Genomic DNA, 19349 nt, shown 5'->3' with positions numbered 1-19349 from the left:
TTGTTTTGCAGGCAGTTTCCTTGTCCTCCAAACTCACCAAAGGCTGTATGCACTGTTCTTGAAATTGAATGTGCTCATGGTGCTGTTTTTGTGGCTGGTAAAATACTTAGTCTAGAATATACTTACACTGTCAATTGTCTCTCCTTTCTGAAAAACTCAATTTTTCCTCTATTTCCTTCTTATTGTTGTTATTAGTTTCTGATTAGTTAACTCTTTTAAGCACTAGACCTGATAGTCAAGTTTATTTAGATTTTATAAGTATTCTTATGGATCACTAAAGAGATTTGATATTTAAAATGCCATGCCAAAAGGAAATGATACATCCCAGATTTTAAGTTTTCATCAGAGATGGCCAAATAGAAATATGGGTAGATGTACAGACCAAAAACTAATCAAGAGAACAGAGAGGATGTTTTACAACATGAAGTCAATCCTGGGGAAAAAATGTTATCTGCAGAGTGGCTTCTGATTGGAAAAAAAAATTGTTGCATTGACTTTCCCAAGAGGTAAATCTGGTTAGACAGTTTTTGTTTTGAAAGCTATGGCTATTTCATAGTAATAGCTGAAATGAAATCACTCTTTAGTCTTGACTATAATACCCTGCCCTGGGGTAATAAAAGCTACCTGCCTCAGCATAGCTTTATTCATAAAACAGTGAGTCATATTCTGTTAGGGTGTTTTCTTTTTTTTTTTTTTAACTTATAAAAACTGCAAAATTTCCTGTATTTGAACTCTTTGGAATACATTATCACCAATGACTCTTACACTGAGAGTATTATCAATCAGGTGTAAAAGCAGTAGTTGCCCTTTTTTTAAGTGATCCTTGGTGTGTTCCATAATACTGTAACTTGTTCAGTCACTCAGTCAGGTTAATAAGTATACTGAGCATTCCTTTAGAACTCATTGATGATTCATACCGTGTCTTTAGCCATCTCTTCTATTGCTACCTTAAATTTTTTCATTGAATTATGTGTATGTGCTAAGTCACTAAATTAGATTATAAATTAGTCGAAGGCTAAGCCTTGTTTTGTATCATAGCCCCTAGAATGTTGGCACTTTAGTGGATAGTTGTTACTTTCCTTTTTATTCTGCTGTGTTAATCACACCATCCCAGCCAGGTAACCTTTATATTTCTTTGTCAGGGAGATATAATAAATACTCCAGGAATCTACCACAAACTCCTTGGATAATTGATGGAGAAAGGAAGCTGGAATCTTCAGTGGAAGAATTAATTTCAGACCATCTTTTGAAAGTGTTCAAAGCAGAAAGTAAGTGTTATAATATTAATATTTTAAATACTTGTTCATAGACTTCTTGGAGATGGCAGGAACGATTTCTGGATTTTGTAAACCACCACCAAGTCTGGGCCCCTTGCCTGGCAGCTTCCTGTGAACAGGGATTGCCATGTCCTGAGCTCCTCTGCCCAGGGCTGGATTTGAGCCAAGCTGCCCTAAGATTTCTCTGTTCTCTCAAGACAACTGCCTTTTCCTGGGCAAATTCAGAACAATTGAAACTACTTTAAATGAATGCACTTAAGCTCTGACCTTGGGACACTTTAGCCTCAGCCTCTTATTGGGAATATGAGGAAATTAAAACACAGCTTCTATATCCATTGCTTATTCAAGAGTAACCACTGGCAAATGCCCGGCTTCCATCTTAACTGCTAAAATATCCTAGAATAGAGTTCAGACCTAGAGAAGATAGATCAGCAGCAACCATTTCACAAAGACTTAATAGTAGTGTTGTTGTTTTAATTTCTTAGGTATTAACAAGCCCAGGTTTGTGAGCTGAGTCAGACCCTGTCAGGAATATGCTTTCTTTGTCTCAGTAGGCCTGTCAGGTCAAAGGAGCAAAAAACCTTGTGGTTTCACCCAGGATTAGACTTAGAGGAAAGGGACTAAGATTTCAATCGGAGGAAATCATGTTGTATATCAGGAAAAAACATAGTCAGTGAGTAAGTGTATCATACTCTTTGGAGTAGGTCTCCTAGCATAATTAGAACATCTTTTTTGAAAGACCAGCTAGACATCCATCTTTCTCTCTGGCAAACCTTAGACAAATGTGCTTTAGTAAAGGCAGACAAATGATCGAAATGAGATGCCCTGTCCCTCCAGCTTTCTGCTTGTCAAAAGGAAAGAGAAGCACTTCAAAGCCATACCCCTTTTATCATTTGTTGCCTGTCAGGTAGGTGGGCCCTTTTTAAAAAGGCCTTTAGGAACTGTTTACTGAATGGAAAAGAAAGTAACCTAGCAACCTAACATTTTCCAAAATCTTAACAGTAAAGACTCAGGGCTATTGCCATGAACTTTTACCTACTTAATTTAATATTTACACATTGGTTATCTCATAAGACTTATTCAAGTTACAAAGAAGTGAAAATAAAGCGTTAGCATGAAAAGTCTCTTTCAAACTCTTGTTGGGGGCCACCTTATTTCCTTTCTGTAAGAAGATACAAGATTTAGTTCTGATTTTTTGGGTTCCAAGGAATCCTCCATTACCAAGAGGGCTATAGAGGGGTTCTGAACACCTGTATGTTTCCCCCTTGCAATCTTTCATGAGGTAATTCCTTGTTATAGTCCACTTGAGAAGGAAAAAAAAAATTGTCCCCAAACTGAAAAGTAAGCAAACTGTAATTGTATGTTTAGGAAATTTATAAAGAGCCACTTGAGAAAAAGCAGACCTCTGGGCCTCTGTGCTAATTGGCTCCTTGTCATGAAATAAAACCTTGTTGTCTGAAATCCCTGATTAGTAGCATCAGTTTGCTAAACTTGTGCTTCTCAGATATATTACTTGTCACTTCTGTGATTCACATCTGACAGCTCTGGGAAGATGGTTCTGACTGTTGAACCTCTACACTTTACAGCTCTATGAAAATAAGCCAGTATTGCATGAAGCAGCCTAACTACTTCTATAAAGGGTCCTTCCCCTCAGTGGGAGATACAAACTTGTTTTTCATTCACTTCAGACTGGCACGTCATATTCTCTACTTGCCAGTTCTCTAGTTAATAAGTGAAACTTTGACACACTCTCAAAACCAATGTGTCTAAGAAATGTTTTCCCAATACATTTATTACTTCACTTTTTGAATAAATATTTGTCATGTCAGTTGCCTGCTGAAATCTGGTCAGTGTTTTAGCTACAGGGTAAAGTCCAAACTATTTAACTTGATATTCTGAGGCCATCATCATCTGACCTCTGCCCTTCCTTCAGTCCCATTGTCTGTCTGTCCCCAAGTATGAGGGTCACTACAGACCACTAAACCCCTTATCATTCTTGTCCTTGTTTTTCCCTATCATTGTCGTTCCTGATCATTCTTGTTCTTGGTTTTGTTATTGTTTGAAATATCTGTTCCATTGAGAAGTCTGTAGAACTCACAGGATTTGGGGGATAAGGCAAGGCATAATATGAGTATTTTTTTTAATTTATTTAAATTGGAGGCTAATTATTTTACAATATTGTAGTGGTTTTTGCCATACATTGACATGAATCAGCCATGGGTACACATGTGTTCCCCATCCTGAACCCCCCTGCTGCTACTGCTGCTGCTAAGTTGCTTCAGTCGTGTCCAACTCTGTGCAACCCCATAGACGGCAGCCCACCAGGCTCCCCTATCCCTGGCATTCTCCAGGCAAGAACACTGGAGTGGGTTGCCATTTCCTTCTCCAATGCATGAAAGTGAAACATGAAAGTGAAGTTGCTCAGTTGTGTCCAACTCTTAGCAATCCCATGGACTACAGCCTACCAGGCTCCTCCATCCATGGGATTTTCCAGTCAAGAGTACTGGAGTGGAGTGCCTTTGCCTTCTCCATGAACCCCCCTAAATTTCTGTTATTCATAATTGCATACAAATAAAGTTCTAAAGTTTGCCCCCCAAAGTATTTCTCAGTGTAGGGTCCAAATTTGCAACATTTTTTCTAAAAGATGTAATAACTACCCTTTATCCCTTAGTCTGGATTTATTGTTCCTTTGGGCTTCTCAAGAGCCTATTTTTCTGTACTTCTTTCTTGTTGATGGGCTGGAATTTTGGGGAAGCTCTTTGGGCTAGTTTATGAATTTGAGGTTTCTGATCTGATTGAGGAGTCACGGGGAGATCTACGTCTCTGTGTTCTGTTCATTCCCTCCACCCCATCAGCCACAGGTTACGGCTCAGTCACTGTAGGGCCCTAGTTCCCTGAGGTTGGATTGGGGATGGAGGTGCGCAGGTATAAGACAGACTACAGCCTGCTCGTGGTAATGTTTACCCTGGTAAAATCATCTGTTGGTTCTGGATCTAAGAAAGTTGTCATGGGAGCACTCCCCCCACCCTCTGCTCCACTCCATACTTCCACTTTCCCACCCCAGTATTTGTAGCTTTTAGTCTGTGATGATCCATCTATCTTAAAATATATACTAGTTTTATTGTGGCCCCAGCTTAAGTTTCCTTATATAATAAATTTGCTTTTAGAGTCAAACTTTTTCTTTTCCCTTCCTTTCATGGAGTTTAATTCTCAAATACTGTTTTTATTTTGTTTTCTTTTGTTTTAAGAAAAAGAAAGATTTTTCACCATAAGTTTGTGGCCAGTGTGGTAGCAGGGCCTTTCTCCAAACAGTGCTCTGCCTTTGGCTTTCCCATGGGATGGTGGCATGGGATGATAAGAAAGATCTGGCTTTTACCTCCCTTTAATTGTGTTACCTTGGGGAAAGTACTTAACCTTTCAGAAGCTTGGTGTTCTTTCATTTAATACTTATTTCATAAGGTTACAGAAAGGAATAAATGAAATAATGTATGCAGAATTTTAGCTCAGTGTCTAACATGTAATAAGTACTCAATAAATAGTATTTATTATTATCATTGTTATTTTCAGTAGAGATTAGGACTAGAGTTTTGATGATAACTATTCTTTGGGATCCTCCTGTAGATTAAGACAAATTGGGTTTCTACCAAGGGTAGGAATGAAAGCCTAGGACTATTACGTTGCTGATTTTTTTTTTTTTTCTTTATCTGCTTTCCAAAGGCTTTAATTTTTCTTCCTCTGGAAGAGAAGATGTAGATGTGAGAACATTAGGAAATGGTAAGATTACGACATCACTTGACTAGAACTAACTTTCAGATTATCACCCTTTCCAGGCAGTAGGTCTTCTGTAGTCACTTAGTCAGAATCAAAGTTGGCAGAGCCCAGAGCTTCTCCATGAGAGGAAGCCTTGTGGATTTTGGAGCTACCCTTGTAAATTAAATGATTATGTTTTAACAGGGATCATTTCTTCAGAGGCCATCTTTATTGCATACATATAGGTTATAAGGGACTTTTACAGTTGTGCATTAACAAACAGGTACTTGATTTTTTCCAAAAGTCTGATTATTCATTGTTCCTTTTAATAACATTTCAGTACCAGTACAGTTTTCAAAGTGCACATCTTCATTGAAAAGATGTTCCTGCTCTCTTAGCCTTCATTTTTCTCATTTTATATTATTGCATTACAAGAAAGATGATGAGAGTAATCCTGAACTATTCTAGATTTATAGTCCTTTCTTCTCATGGAATCTCAGCTTTTCATTTCACTAGGCTAGGAGAATGTATTTCAACTTGGTATACCTGGGCATTGCTGCACATAACAATGTTACATTAGTGTTACCAAGTCAATTAGTGACTGTTTGGACATGATTTTGTAAATTAACACAGGCTCGTTCATGGACTTTTGGGAAAGCAGTCATTTTCACATATTGCCTGTACTGGGGTTTAGCAGCCCCCCAAAAACCCCTTGATTCTTTTCACACATTCTTCCCTCCCCCAGATGTAGTCATGTCACTGAACTTTCCGTCCTCTAGCGCTCAACTCGTTTTTTCACACCTCCTAACCCTCTTGCATTAGCCCAAATGTTAACTCCATCAACACGTTTCTGTTTCATGACGGGGTGTGTGCTGCCAGGAAGGCCCTTTGCAATTGAGCTGGTGAATCCTCATAGAGTACATTTCACTTCACAAGAAATTAAGGAACTTCAGCAGGTAAACCACTTCATGACATGGAAATTGTCATGTTTCTGCAACTCTGTAACTGAACTAGAGTTGCTAATTGTTTTTCTTTTTCTAATACTACAGAAAATTAATAACTCATCTAACAAAATCCAAGTCCGTGACTTGCAGCTTGTCACAAGGTAAGGGTAGGCTCACTGGTGATGTCTCAAGAGGGGAGTTTTGGTTGCAGATCATTTATCTGATAAGGGATTTGTATCCAGAATATATAAAGAACTCCTGCAACTCAGTAATAAGAAAACAACTCAATTAAAACTAGAGAGAATGTTAAGTGCACATTTCTCCAAAGAGGATATACAAATAGCCAGTGAATACATGAAAAAGTGTTCAGCATCATTAGTCATTAGGGAAATGCACATCAAAACCACAAGGAGATCCCACTTAACAAAAAAGACAGAAGATAGCAAGTACTGGCAAGAATGTGGAGAAATTGGATCCCTTATATATTCCTATGGGATGGTAACTAGTACCACTTGGGAAAACAATTTGGCAGTTTCTCAAAAGGTTAAATATATAGTAGGCAGCTGACCCAGTCGTCCCACTTCTAGCTATATACCTACGAGAAGTGAAAATGTACATCCACACAGAGACTTCTGCATGAATGCTTATAGTCACATTACTTACAATAGCAAAAAGGTGGAAACCACCAAAATGTCTATGGATAAACAAAATGGTATATCCATACAGTGGAAAATCAGTGCTAAAATATCAGTACTTTACTTTAAAATACTGATACTTGTGGCAACATGGATGAACCTTAAAAACATTATGAAGAAGCCAGACATCAAATACCACATATTGTACATTTTACAGTATTCATATTTTATATAAAATGTTCAGAGTAGGGATGTCTATAGAGATAAAGTCAACTAGTGGTTGCCAACGGCTGCGGGAAATGGGGAATGAGAAGAGATTGCAGTTGGGTGTGGAGTTTCTCTTTTGGGGTGATTAGAGTGTTCTAAAATTAGATTGTGGTAATTGCTGCACAGCTCTGTAAACGTACTAAAAATCACTGAATCATTCAGTTAAACAGAGGAATTGTATGTAAATTATATCTCACTAAAGCTATTTTTAAAGAAAGAGAAGTTTGGGGCAAGGCTTATCTGTATTTTATCAACTCAGACAAACTTTCTTTTATTGTTTTTGTTTAGAGAGGCAATAGGACATATGAAAGAAGGTGAAGAAGAGAAGACCAAGACCTACAGTGCCTTAATATGGACAAATAAAGCAATACAGAGGAAGGACATTGCATTCCTAGATGACATAAAGGTAGTTCAGTGCTCTAATTCTTCTGTTTTTCTACTGACTTTATGAAAGTCTTTTGTCTTCTCATTTATTGCCAAGTCATAGCACACTGGCTTTGGGGACCCTTGAGTTGTTGCTGTTGTTTAGTTGCTAAATCATGTCCAACTCTTTTGCAACCCCTTGGACTGTAGCCTGCCAGGCTCCTCTGTCCATTGCATTTCCCAGGCAAGAATACTGGAGAGGGTTGCTGTTTTCTTCTCCAGGGGATCTTCCCGGCCCAGGGATGGAACCCATGTGTCCTGCATTGGCAGGCGGGTTCTTTACCACTGAGCCACCAGGGGCTGTGAAACCTGGTTCTAAACTCTGGCTCTGCCATTTACTCCTTAAATGACTGAGTAATTCATCTAACTTGTCTGAGAAGCAGTGTTGCTATTGATTAGGAGTCTGACTCCAAGAACATATAACCTGTATACAAATCTTGGTTCTGCATTTCTTGGTTGTATGACTTTGGATGAGTTGCTTAGCTTCTTTGTGTTTCAGTTTCTTCATCGATAAAATTAGTTAGAAGAATTAAACAGGTTTAGTCATATAAAGCCCTTACGAAGGATCTGACATATAGAAAACATTCAACAATGCTATTATTATATTTGACCATCTGCAGAAAGGAAATAGAAAACAGAATTTATCTAATAGAATTGGTGCTCAGATTAACTGCACAGATAAACATACTGTAAATCAGTATGTCAGGGTGATATATGTAGGGCACAAATGTTTTGGCACATGCTAGATTTTCTTTCACATGAGGATGTTGCTCTTGAGGATCTACATGTTCATTTGAGTATTTCTTCCCACCTGCCCCCACCTCTTCCTGTAAAGATAACTTACTTTCACATGCAAGGAATGAGCAGAAAGGGGCACAAATACGTAGTTATCACAACGTTGTTCAAATGGGCAATATTTTGTAAAAATCTAGAGGGGACTGGTTTAGTCTTCTGGCTTATCTGGTATGATGGACTATTACTAGCCAGATGTTAGAAATTTTATGGAAGATGAATATTCATTGACAAAGGGAAATATTCCTGATGAATACTAAAGGGGGGGAAAAAAAAACAAGCTATAAGAATATAAAGGACTTCTATGGTGGTGCAGTGGTTGGGAATCCACCTGTCAGTGCAGGGGCACGGGTTTGATCCCTGGCCTGGGAAGTTCCCATATGCCACGGGCAACTATGCCTGTGTGCTACAACTAGTGAGCCCATGCACTCTAGAGCCGTGGTCTAAAACAAGAGAAGCCACAGTAAATAGAAGCCTGCACACCACAACTAGAGAGTAGCCCCTGCTCGCCACAACCAGAGAAAGCCCGTGTGCAGCAATGAAGACCCAGCACGCCAAAAATAAGTAAATTAAAAAAATAATAAAAGAATATATAGAGGATGATACATTGTGATTTAGACACACACATAAGTGTGTGGTTATATATACACATATGTATGACTCTGTACCAAAAAAATGTATGGCAAAAGAAATACCATAAATAGGATTTATACTTATGAAAAACATAAATACCCAATAGAGAAAACTGGACAAATTATTCGAACAGACAGCTGAAAAAATGGCAACTAAGATACTTTACCTCTAGACTAAAGCAACAGTGACATCGCTTTATTCTTCTGAGGCTAAGAATGTCTGTTGGTTGGAGGGAGAAGGCTAGTTACTTATATTTTCAATAGAAATATAAGTGTTTTAGCCTTTTGGAAAACAATGTGGCAGTGACTGTGAAAATAAAAATTTAATGGTCTACCCAGTACTTCCCCTATTGGCAATCTGTCCTGAAGAAATAAAACTTCAGTGTGTAAGGATATGTGCACAAGGATGTTTGTTGACTTTGTTCAGAGTGAGAAAATCAACAGAACTGTAAACAAAGTAAATTTCCTTTGATAAGGAAATGGTAGAACATGTTGGAATATTATGCAGCTGTTTAAAAAAAAGCTAAAACAACATGTGATCCCCTTTAATTTGTGTTGTTGTATGTATATATGTCTAAAACTGTTGTGAAAAAAAAGATAGAGGTAGGTCTACATCTATGACTTGTAGGAACATCCATAACATTGGCAGGGGAAAGCAAGGTGCAGAATAGTGTTTATTTTAATAATGAGTATTTTTGTGAAAACATACATGCCACCTACTGAGAGAAGTTCATCTATAAAATGACAGGTGGACTAGATGGTCCCCAGTGGGCCCTCCACTTCTTGGCTTCTGTGATTCCATATCTAAGGCCCTTTGGCTTTTGGCTCTATTATTGAGAGTCTTTAGAATGAGTTATACTAAGACAAATTTCTTTAATATTGTGAAACAAATTTCTAAGCCTCTACTCCATGACATGCATACATATCATTTAGAATGCTGTGGGGAAAATAGAAACCCACTTTAACAACAGAGTGATAGTTTGGGAGTAGCCATAGAGCTAATTCAGAAATAATGCTGAGATGATTGTTATAGGTACACCCTAAGTAGTGAAAAGGTCTGTTTTCATGGACCACAGCCCAAGTGGACTGATGATAACTTGACATCTAATCATTTTCTTAAAGTGCTAGGGTTAAAACATTTTTCAGATATTCCTATTGGCATCAAAAATATAGAAACTGATTACTGCCCCATTCTGACAAAAAGTCATTTCAGATTTACTCTCTGTCTCCTCTTTTTTGAAGGGCAATCTAGTTTGTGTGTGTGTGTGTGTGTTTTGGCTGTGCTGGACCTTCACGATGAAGACGGGCTCTCTCTCTAGTTGCAGTGCATGGGTTTCTCATTGTGGTGGCCTCTTCTGCTGTGGAGCACAGGCTCTAGAGCTTGGGCTCAGTAGTTGTGTCACAGGCCCAGCTGCCCCGGGGCATGTGGAATCTTCCCAGACCAGGTATCAAACCCATGTCCCCTGCACTGGCAGGCAGATTCTCAACCACTGGACTACCAGGGAAGTCCAGGGCAACCTAATTGTAAGGAAGAAATCATTTGTGTATCTTTATATGTGTTTCTGAAAAATTCAGCAGTATGGGAAAGCAGAGCACAGTGTTGGAGTAAATGAAGTGGTTTCATTTTGTTTACTAGAAAACCAAGAGACCAAAAAGACACACGAGTGTGTGTCAGTCTGAGTGTTGTGTCGGAAGTGGTGGTGTGTCTTATTGGCTCAGCTTTAACTCCATTGCCTGCTCCTGGGTCAGAGTCCCAGGAATGACTCGTAAAGGAAACGGGAAGAGCACCCCGCACCTAGTCACACCTTTAAAGCCCAGCTGCTTCTGTGCCCTAAAGTGGAGACCATATCTTTATTGTTTCTATAATAATTCAGCCTTGTCATTTTTCTTTTTTTTGGTCTTTTTGACTAGAGTAACATTAGACCTTATAGAGACAACTTACCTCATTTGAACAAAGTGCTTCTAAAATCAAAGAATTATAGAATCGTAAAACCCACAAGTTAGGAGGAGCCATTGACTCACTGCTCTGATAAAAGCAAGCAGTCATACCATTTCAAATATAGTCTTTGTCAGAACCTGCTCTTCTTTCTTGGTGGAGAACTAGATAGAGGAGAGGCCAGACAGAAATCTTTCTTTTCTCAGCATGGCTTCAGGCACTTACTAATCACATAAATCAGGAAGGAGTTGTTCCAACAAGAAATTGCAGAGGATTCAAAGTTCTTGTGAACCTACATTGCTGGTTATGCCCAGTATCTATTTTTAAAACGGGGAATTAGTTGGCCTTTTACAATATTAACCTGTATTTCTTTATCTATATCTTGTGACATAAAAGGACATCTCTGTGAGAAAACCAAGCCTTTGTCCCTAAAAAGCTGAGCTGTAAAAAAAAAAACATGCAATGTAATTCTCAAGTAACCTGAACTGGGCTGACAAATATTGAGAGGTTCTGATTTACTTATAATTATTATTCTGAAACACCACCCTAGACAGTGATGCAGCTGTTAATTTCCCAGATATTTCCTTTTGTAGAACAAAAAGAAATAACCTTGTGAATAGGTATATTATTATCCCTACAACATGGACACTGCCCAGGCACACAAGTGATGCTGATGTCCATTTTCTATAAACACCATTTCTCACCTCAGTATGAATTTCTCACTGTTAGGTCACTCTGCTGGGTTAGGGGGGAAAAAAGTAAGAACATTATCTTCTACAAGATCTCTGTTTAATGGGCAGGATAACACCCCAGGGTCCAATCAATTTGTCAATGTTAGAACAAAAGAGACCTTGGGTATCATTTACTTCAAATCAATGATACTTTTTTTATTTGTTTTTAAATGGTGTACTGGGGCCCAGAAGATAAGTAATTGTGGACTAGATTACAGGAAGTCCCACAAAGTTTGAACCTTAGAGAATACAATTTATTACAATATTAGTTTCTGTCCTGATAGTAATAGATGGGATCCTTAAGAAAACATCTATAGTGAGCCATGGATGACAAAGGAGATGCTAAGACAGGCTTCACTGGGCAGGAAAGCTGAAACATGGTTCTCATACCCTTCTCTAGGACTTAACGATTGACCAGAAAACACCTTTACGGGTCCTTCACCGGAGGCCCCTGGCTGTGAGAACTCGCATCATTCACTCCATGGAGACACGCTATGTGGACGAGCACCATTTCCGCCTCTACCTGAAGACTCAAGCTGGAACGTATCCTTTCACTCTTGTGTAGCACTAAGCCTTCCAGATTCCTATTGGGAGAATTCATGCCACCCTGGGAAAGAGGTTCAACCTTATCTTGAAACTATTCAGGAAAGGTTGGGTTGTAGAAGAATCTTTTTTGTCTATCTGAGGTATTTTGACCTATTAAATTTGTGTTTTTCAAAATGACATTGTAAATCACGAGGCAGCAGCCAATTCAATGTGAACCTTAAAATAGGTAGTATCTTAACAATGCTGAGGTACTGAGGGCATAGTAAGGGCTCAGAGAACACATTTGATTGATTCATGCCTTTACACATTTTGCAGGCCACATATTGACAACCACATTTAGGTCCTTTCAGCATTCTGCCCCAGATGATTAAACAGGGGTGATGGATGGGAGTGGCCCCACTTCACATGCAGACCTTCACGTTATCTGGCCACTGGCCCAGAACAAGAGAACAGTCCCAGTTTAAATCATTTGTTAGTAATCTACTCTGCTTTGTGTGGTTTTATATCAGATTTTGAGTGAGTGAGTGAGTGAAGTCACTCAGTCGTGTCTGACTCTTTGCAACCCCATGGATTATAGCCTGCCAGGCACCTCCATCCATGGGATTTTCCAGGCAAGAGTACTGGAGTGGGGTACCATTGCCTTCTTCAGGGGATCTTTCCAACCCAGGAATCGAACCCAGGTCTCCCGCATTATAGGCAGACGCTTTATCATCTGAGCCACCAGGGAAGTCCTTGTATCAGATCTTAGTTGCCGGGTTAAAATATATCAGGGAACTGCCTTTGTCTTAGTTTTAGTTTATTTTTCAGAAGTGCCCCAAGTTTTTATTTGTTTCTTGGTTTGATGCTGTTTTGTGATTGAATAACATGAAGAATGAAACCTTCTATTTGGTACAAAACTCATGACAACTTATTGGATATAATAACAGGGGGGGAATAAGTTTTAATTACCAAACAGCATTCTTACTGTCTTTCTGTTATTAGTCTGTCTCTCCTTTCCATCAATCTTCTCTCCCCTTCTCTTTACCTACTCCACCCCAGGACTGACCAAGCTGAAATAAGTACAGGTTATTTACTCCGAAAATCTGAATTTTTTTAGTTTCAATCAAGTGATGACCTATTTAGACCAGGGGACATGGAGCACATTTGCTTATTGTAGATGGACAGTGGGTGGAATTTCAGAGAAATCACAGATATAAAAGACATACATTTTCATCTAATTTTAGCGTTTGTTTTGATGTGCTAAGAAGAAATGCAGTGGTCTTATGGAGAAGCCAATGTCTTTTCAATCTAACTAACATACTTTTAGAATAAGTCTAAGGCATTAACCAAGGAAGACTATTACATGGTAGAACTTTAGATTCCGTAATTCACAGAATTACGTGACTTTTTCTCGTATATTACTCAGTATACCAAACTAGTTCATTTGACTTATACTTCATCCCTCTGGCTATGAATAAAGACTATTATGGACCTTTTAATTGGTTATTCTGGGACTTTTTCTCATCCTCCCTCATCATTGCTACTCAGAAGTAGCACTCTCTAAAGAGGTGAGTGAAAAGGGACAGTTGAGCAATTATGAGTTTAGCAAAGAAGACAGTAAACTAGATAACTATATACCTTATGTTTGAGTCAAAATATTTGGTGAAACTACAGTGAACAAATTATCAGAAAGTGAGGAAGACTTAATCATCATATTATGGTTTTAACTTTATATTTATCACCTGAGAATAAACTTTTACATTTAAATTATATTACAGTTTTATACTAAGTGCTGGTTTATAGATAACATAGGCTAAATGAGTATTTACTGAATGCTGGCAAAAACATCTCTCTCAGGTAAAATACAGTTAAGATTATAGTAGAGTTCTGTGTAAGGAGTATTAAGGTAATTTGAATAATTCTAGGATTAGTCACTGACTTTGAAATTTGAAAATCTATAAGAAAAATACACACACAAAAGAATTAGTTCTATTGCCAACCGTGCAAGAATTGCAAACAACTAGAATTTAGAATCCTTCTGAAGGACCTTCGTTAAGTATAAATATGTACATTGTCTTCCATCCTATTGCTATTGTGTCACTGGGTCATGTTACAAGAGAAGCCATCAATAATGTCACCAGGAGTGACCCTGTGAGAACCTACCATTTGGCAGATATCTGCTGTCATTACTAAAAAATGATGAGACCAAAAAGATGATAAAATAGAATTTGTGGCAAAAAAGAAAACAGCTGAAGTTCTTTTTTAAAAAGTATTGAACTACAGTTAATTTTAAAAATCCATATTCAAACTTTGGCGCTTGGAGATGAGCCAAAAGGAAAGTCATGACTCTTGGTAAGTTTGGTGTAAACATAGGCCCTAGGCCCCAGTGTTGGCTCCCAGACTGGTAGGAATCAGTTTGCTCTAGCTTATTTATTGCCATAGCTATATTTTCTAAGATATACGTCCCAATCACGGCTCAGAAATAAACTCCCTTCTGTTGCATTTCTGCTTTTGTCATTTCTCCTCCAACCTGTCAAATCTCACCTAACAGTTGGTATTACACGACTATCTTCATTTTATCCTTAAACAAACCTCAGCTACATTAAAGAGTTTGTACATGGAGACTTTGGAAGAACCAAGCCAAACATTGGCTCTCTGATGGATGTGACTGCAGACATTCTTGAGCTGGATGTTGAGGTAAACCATTTTACTGTGGAAATGCCTGTTTATACACTGAATTCAGCCAACATTATGCTCTTGCAGCACTAAGCCAAATAGTACTGTTCACTTTAATAGATATTTGAAATTGGTCTTGTTTATGATTCTTACAAATATATAGCTAATTGACTAACTATGCTTTACATATGACATGAGACCCTGGAACCACACAAGGAAAGAAAGTTTTCAGTGCCCTTCACATATCCTTTGGTCTCTTTTGTAGAGAATTTAAGACAGCCTACTCAGAAACACGTAGGGATAGAAAATGGGATGAGTCAATGGTTATATATAAAAGCAGTCCCATAAGGCTTCTATGAGGACACTTCCTTGGTGGCTCAGACGGTAAAGCGTCTGTCTACAATGCAGGAGACCCGGGTTCGATCCCTGGGTTGGGAAGATCCCCTGGCGAAGGAAATGGCAATCCACTCCAGGACTATTGCCTGGAAAATCCCATGGACAGAGGAGCCTGCTAGGCTACAGCCCATGGGGTCACAAAGAGTCGGACACGACTGAGCGACTTCACTCACTCACTCAAGGCTTCTGTGATACGGTATAAAAGAAATTCTCTGTTCATATCGTATGAATTGAAATCACATTACATTCTTAATTAGAAGGATGGAATGAATGGATCTTTCAGGAAATTCTCCATAAATATTTTCCTCATGTGAGCACCAATAGGTATTGAGTCACAAGTTGTACACTTTGGTAAATATCTGATTAAAAACAGCCCCCTAGCCCACAAAAAAAGGGGGGGGGGATTTTTGCACTTGGGAATCATCTCAGTATAAATGAAAAGAAGTGGGTATAATTAGCTGGTGTGAAAACAGCCATGGTAATCAAATGATCACTGGAGCATTATTACCTTACCAGCACTTCCCTTGAGTTCTTTCGGGTTAGATTTTATACACCTCCTGTGGGACAACCAGTGATAGCACCTTGAGGGTTGCAGGGAATCTTCTTAGGAAGACTCTCATTTTCAGGAAGACAATCTTCTCCTAAAGAAAATTCCAAATGCATTCATCTTCTTTGACCTTAATTCTTAGGATAGCTTAGGAGTGTCGAAGAGCCAAAGGCCAGAGTTTCTCAGCCTTGACTGTCCACTACGATCACTTGTACAACTTTAAAAACCCAATAAATATGCCTACTTTCCCCTGTCCTCAACACATGCTAGATACTGTGATCAGTAATGTTTGGTTTTCAGGCTTGAAAAACCACCCTTAAATTTATATATAGGTGTTTGGTTTATGGCTATTCTCTGAAATGAAATCAAAGTATATCTTGGCATTTGTAAAATATATAGATACACACAATACTTATTTGGGCTTTTCTAATAAAAATTCCCAAGTCTTGTATTGACACATAGATTAACTTAAAAAAATAATTTTTAGTAAGTCAGTCATTTCAGGTTTTACACTTTAGGTATTAAAAAACAATGTGGGCATGGTAGTTTTGTTGTTTGCTTTTTGTACTTTTTGTTTGTTTAACTTCTAAATTAGGCCCTCTAGGTAGTTAAGGCAAAGTGGAATTTCATACTTCTAATGCCTGGGACATGATATTTTATGTGGAGACCAATATTCTGCTACTGTAATTCCATTATAACTTAAAGATCAAGGTTTTGTTCTAGAAGAGCCAAACCAGGATGAGTAGAGATAGATAAATTCAATTTTAAAAGAAACAAAAATTCTATTAATGTGAATGCAAAAACTTCTAATCCTTTTCTAGTTTCAGGTGATCTTTCATAATGATTTATTTCACATTTAGTTGCTAAGTTACAAACAACATTGTTTAAGTATAAAGACTACTTTAAATGTACTACTTTATTAACATTTATTTAACAGTATTTAACATTGTAAGTATAAAGACTACTTTAAATGTAGTACTGTTAAATGCAGGATGGGAAAATGAAGACTAAAAGTTGCTGAGACTTTTGAGGGAAAGTTGGTATTGCCCCCTGCATTCATTCATTTTCCCATAAATAACATTTTAAAAATTTAAATATACTCTTGACTTGTTTATAAATATACTCTAAACTTGTTTTGATCAAAAAGTACAGTTAAATAACTGGCTGAGTAACCAAATTACTCAGTGAATTCAGGAAGAGACCTCAGGTCCAAGAACCCCAAGTCCTAGAGTGGATTTTAGGGTGTTAAATTGAGATGTTCTGTGGCTGTTTTTCTTCCAATGCAGTTTCCTCTGTTGCATTATATTAAAACTGTCAAATATGTACAGCATTACCAGTAAATGCTTACTAGAACAATAATGTGTTAATGACTTGTTTTCTTCCTTCTAGTCTGTAGATGTTGATTGGCCCCCTGCTCTGGATGACTAGCTTTCATATTTGGAAACAAAGAGTAGGCTTTTCCAGCTCCGCATGGACGTCCATCCAGCATACACTGTAAAGGTTGTTTTTATCCACCACCAAAATGGTTGTTTTTCCAACAGTGTCTTGGAAATCATTTGGATCATGTTGATCTATATATTTTTAAATTTGTTGTAACATCTCAGGATCTAACTATGTGTATAATTTGTGTTGAATTATTCTAAGGATGTCTTATGATTTTTCTCCAATCCCCAACAAGCCAAATTATGAATAATGAACCATTCATTTAGAGTTACAAAAACAGTATACATTCTCTGATAATCTGAGAAGCTCTAATTTCTTTCAGCAAAATTTCCCTCCATAAGATAGTTAAAATCATGTTTTAAGTTTTTAAAATAATCTTGATAAAAGTTACCTCTAGATTTATGCAGCACAGTATCCTTATAATATTCTAGGATATCAAATGAAAATCTGACATCATTAATATTTTTCCCAGTAAGCTTCAAGCAAGCGATTACCAATAGAAGTACTGTTTTGGTGTGATCTGTCAAAATCTTAATGACTCCAAGTTACTATTCTGACAATCTAGAATTGTCAGTATGTTTCCTGGGGGAGAGGAAGTAACACCTTAGGAACTGAGGCATACCATGTTAAGAGACTTTTAAATGAGGAGACACAAGTGCCTTCAATGACTTTAATCCCAGGGATAAGATTCTGAAAAACTGACTTGCTAAACAAAGGTTAAGCTGATATTCCAGAGTGCTTCAATATATTATCTAATTCCAAACATCTTCATCAGGCAGGTAGATAAGAGTATTATCATCTCCACTTTATAAATATGAAAACCAAAGAATAGAAGTTAACTGATATATCTCAAATTCATCTAAATTCCATATCTGGGACTAGGACTGAAGTTTCCTGATCTCTAGGGTCATTTCTAAAAAAACCTTATTACTGAGCACCTCCTACATGAAGGAGGCACCTAGAATGTCATTTTAATGCACATAACCATGGGAACTGACTTTTGGAATTTAGATACAAAATCAAGCTTACAAAAAAATAGCCCAAGTAAATTTCATGTGAGCTCATATGATTACCATTTGTTAATTAGTTAATCATCAGTTGGTACTCTGAAAAGGAAAATCATTAAATAAGCACAACCTAAAGAAAATGGATGGATCATTAAAAGTTTCAGAAAGGAGTCTCATTAAAATTTCAGATATAAATGCAATTTCCATCACCATGATTCAACTTTCTGAACTTATTTTGGAACACGTGTGACCTAGATAGTATGGACTACTCAGTTTCCCATCTCTTCATTAAACATGCTTTAGAACTACCCTGGTGGTACAGTGGATAAGAATCCTTTTACCAATGCAGGGGACATGGGTTCAACCCCTGGTCTGGGAAGATCCCACATGTCACAGAACAACTAGCTCATATGCCACAACTGCTGAGCCTGTGAGCCACAACTACTGAAGCTCGAGAGCCTAGAACCTGTGCTCTGCAACAAGAGATGCCACCGCTTGTGAGAAGTCCATGCACTGCAGTGAAGAGTAGCCCCTGCTCACTGCAACTAGAGAAAGACCACTCACAGCAACAAAGACAAATAAAAAAAACAGAAAAACATGCTTCAGAGAAACTAAGTTGTATCATTAACCTTAGGAATCAGGAAAATGCTTTAACTGACATGAAAAAATTTCATATGTGAATGAAAGTGAAAGTCACTCAGTCATGTCCGATTCTTTGTGACCCCATGGACTGTCTATGGAATTCTCCAGGCCAGAATACTGGAATGGGTAGCAGGTCCCTTCTCCAGGGGATCTTCACAACCCAGGGATCGAACCCAGGTCCCCTGCTTGGCAGGCAAATTCTTTACCACTGAGCCACCTGGTAATAGCAAATAACTTTTTCATTGTTCTCAATGCCAGAAAATGAGAAAGGGATAATAGAAATAAACTTGTGGTAAAAATGTAATTGTGTGAATGTTTCTTATTTCCTAGGGAAATTTTGCTACAAGAGAAGTTTAAGTAATTTGAGAAATAGTCTTTTGTAGGTTTCTTATTGGCTCAGCTTTGCATTTAGTAGATGTCCAAATGGAAGAATTAAGAACCTCCTTAGCAATTATTAGAAGACTTATTATACTTACTATAATGGGATTATATAAAATTTCAAGAGGAAACAGCTGTATATACTTATTCCAACTATTCATGAGACAGGTTGTTGAAAATTAATTTAGGTCTTTGTTTAATTAGAACTGAAAACATTAATAGAGTGCAAAAAATACATAGTTTTTTTTGCCTATATAAAAATATTCTTAAATTAGTTTTGTGATCTTCTCCTATTGTTTAAATGTTTGTTTTTGTTTTTTTAGTAACACTTAAGGGAAAGGGCCCTTT

General features: G+C 37.7%; 1 protein-coding gene across 3 annotated transcripts in view; it reads left to right on the top strand.

Moving 5' to 3' along the window:
- PUS10 (pseudouridine synthase 10) overlaps positions 1 to 18927 on the top strand; it is a 78812-nt gene extending 59885 nt beyond the window's left edge. For all 3 annotated transcript variants that reach the window (XM_040224169.1, XM_040224168.1, XM_040224170.1), the window contains 9 exons: positions 12 to 97; positions 1143 to 1268; positions 4995 to 5051; positions 5907 to 5983; positions 6077 to 6132; positions 7162 to 7279; positions 11788 to 11930; positions 14510 to 14609; positions 16921 to 18927. In XM_040224169.1, coding sequence (XP_040080103.1) covers positions 12 to 97; positions 1143 to 1268; positions 4995 to 5051; positions 5907 to 5983; positions 6077 to 6132; positions 7162 to 7279; positions 11788 to 11930; positions 14510 to 14609; positions 16921 to 16959 — 802 coding nt within the window. In that variant the 3' untranslated portion in view covers positions 16960 to 18927. The remainder of the gene's footprint in view (positions 1 to 11; positions 98 to 1142; positions 1269 to 4994; positions 5052 to 5906; positions 5984 to 6076; positions 6133 to 7161; positions 7280 to 11787; positions 11931 to 14509; positions 14610 to 16920) is intronic.
- Positions 18928 to 19349: the final 422 nt, after the last annotated feature.

This window comes from Oryx dammah, unplaced genomic scaffold (assembly GCF_014754425.2).
Source record: "Oryx dammah isolate SB20612 unplaced genomic scaffold, SCBI_Odam_1.1 HiC_scaffold_25, whole genome shotgun sequence".
NCBI lineage: Eukaryota > Metazoa > Chordata > Mammalia > Artiodactyla > Bovidae > Oryx > Oryx dammah.
This window is presented reverse-complemented; position numbering and strand designations above follow the sequence as displayed.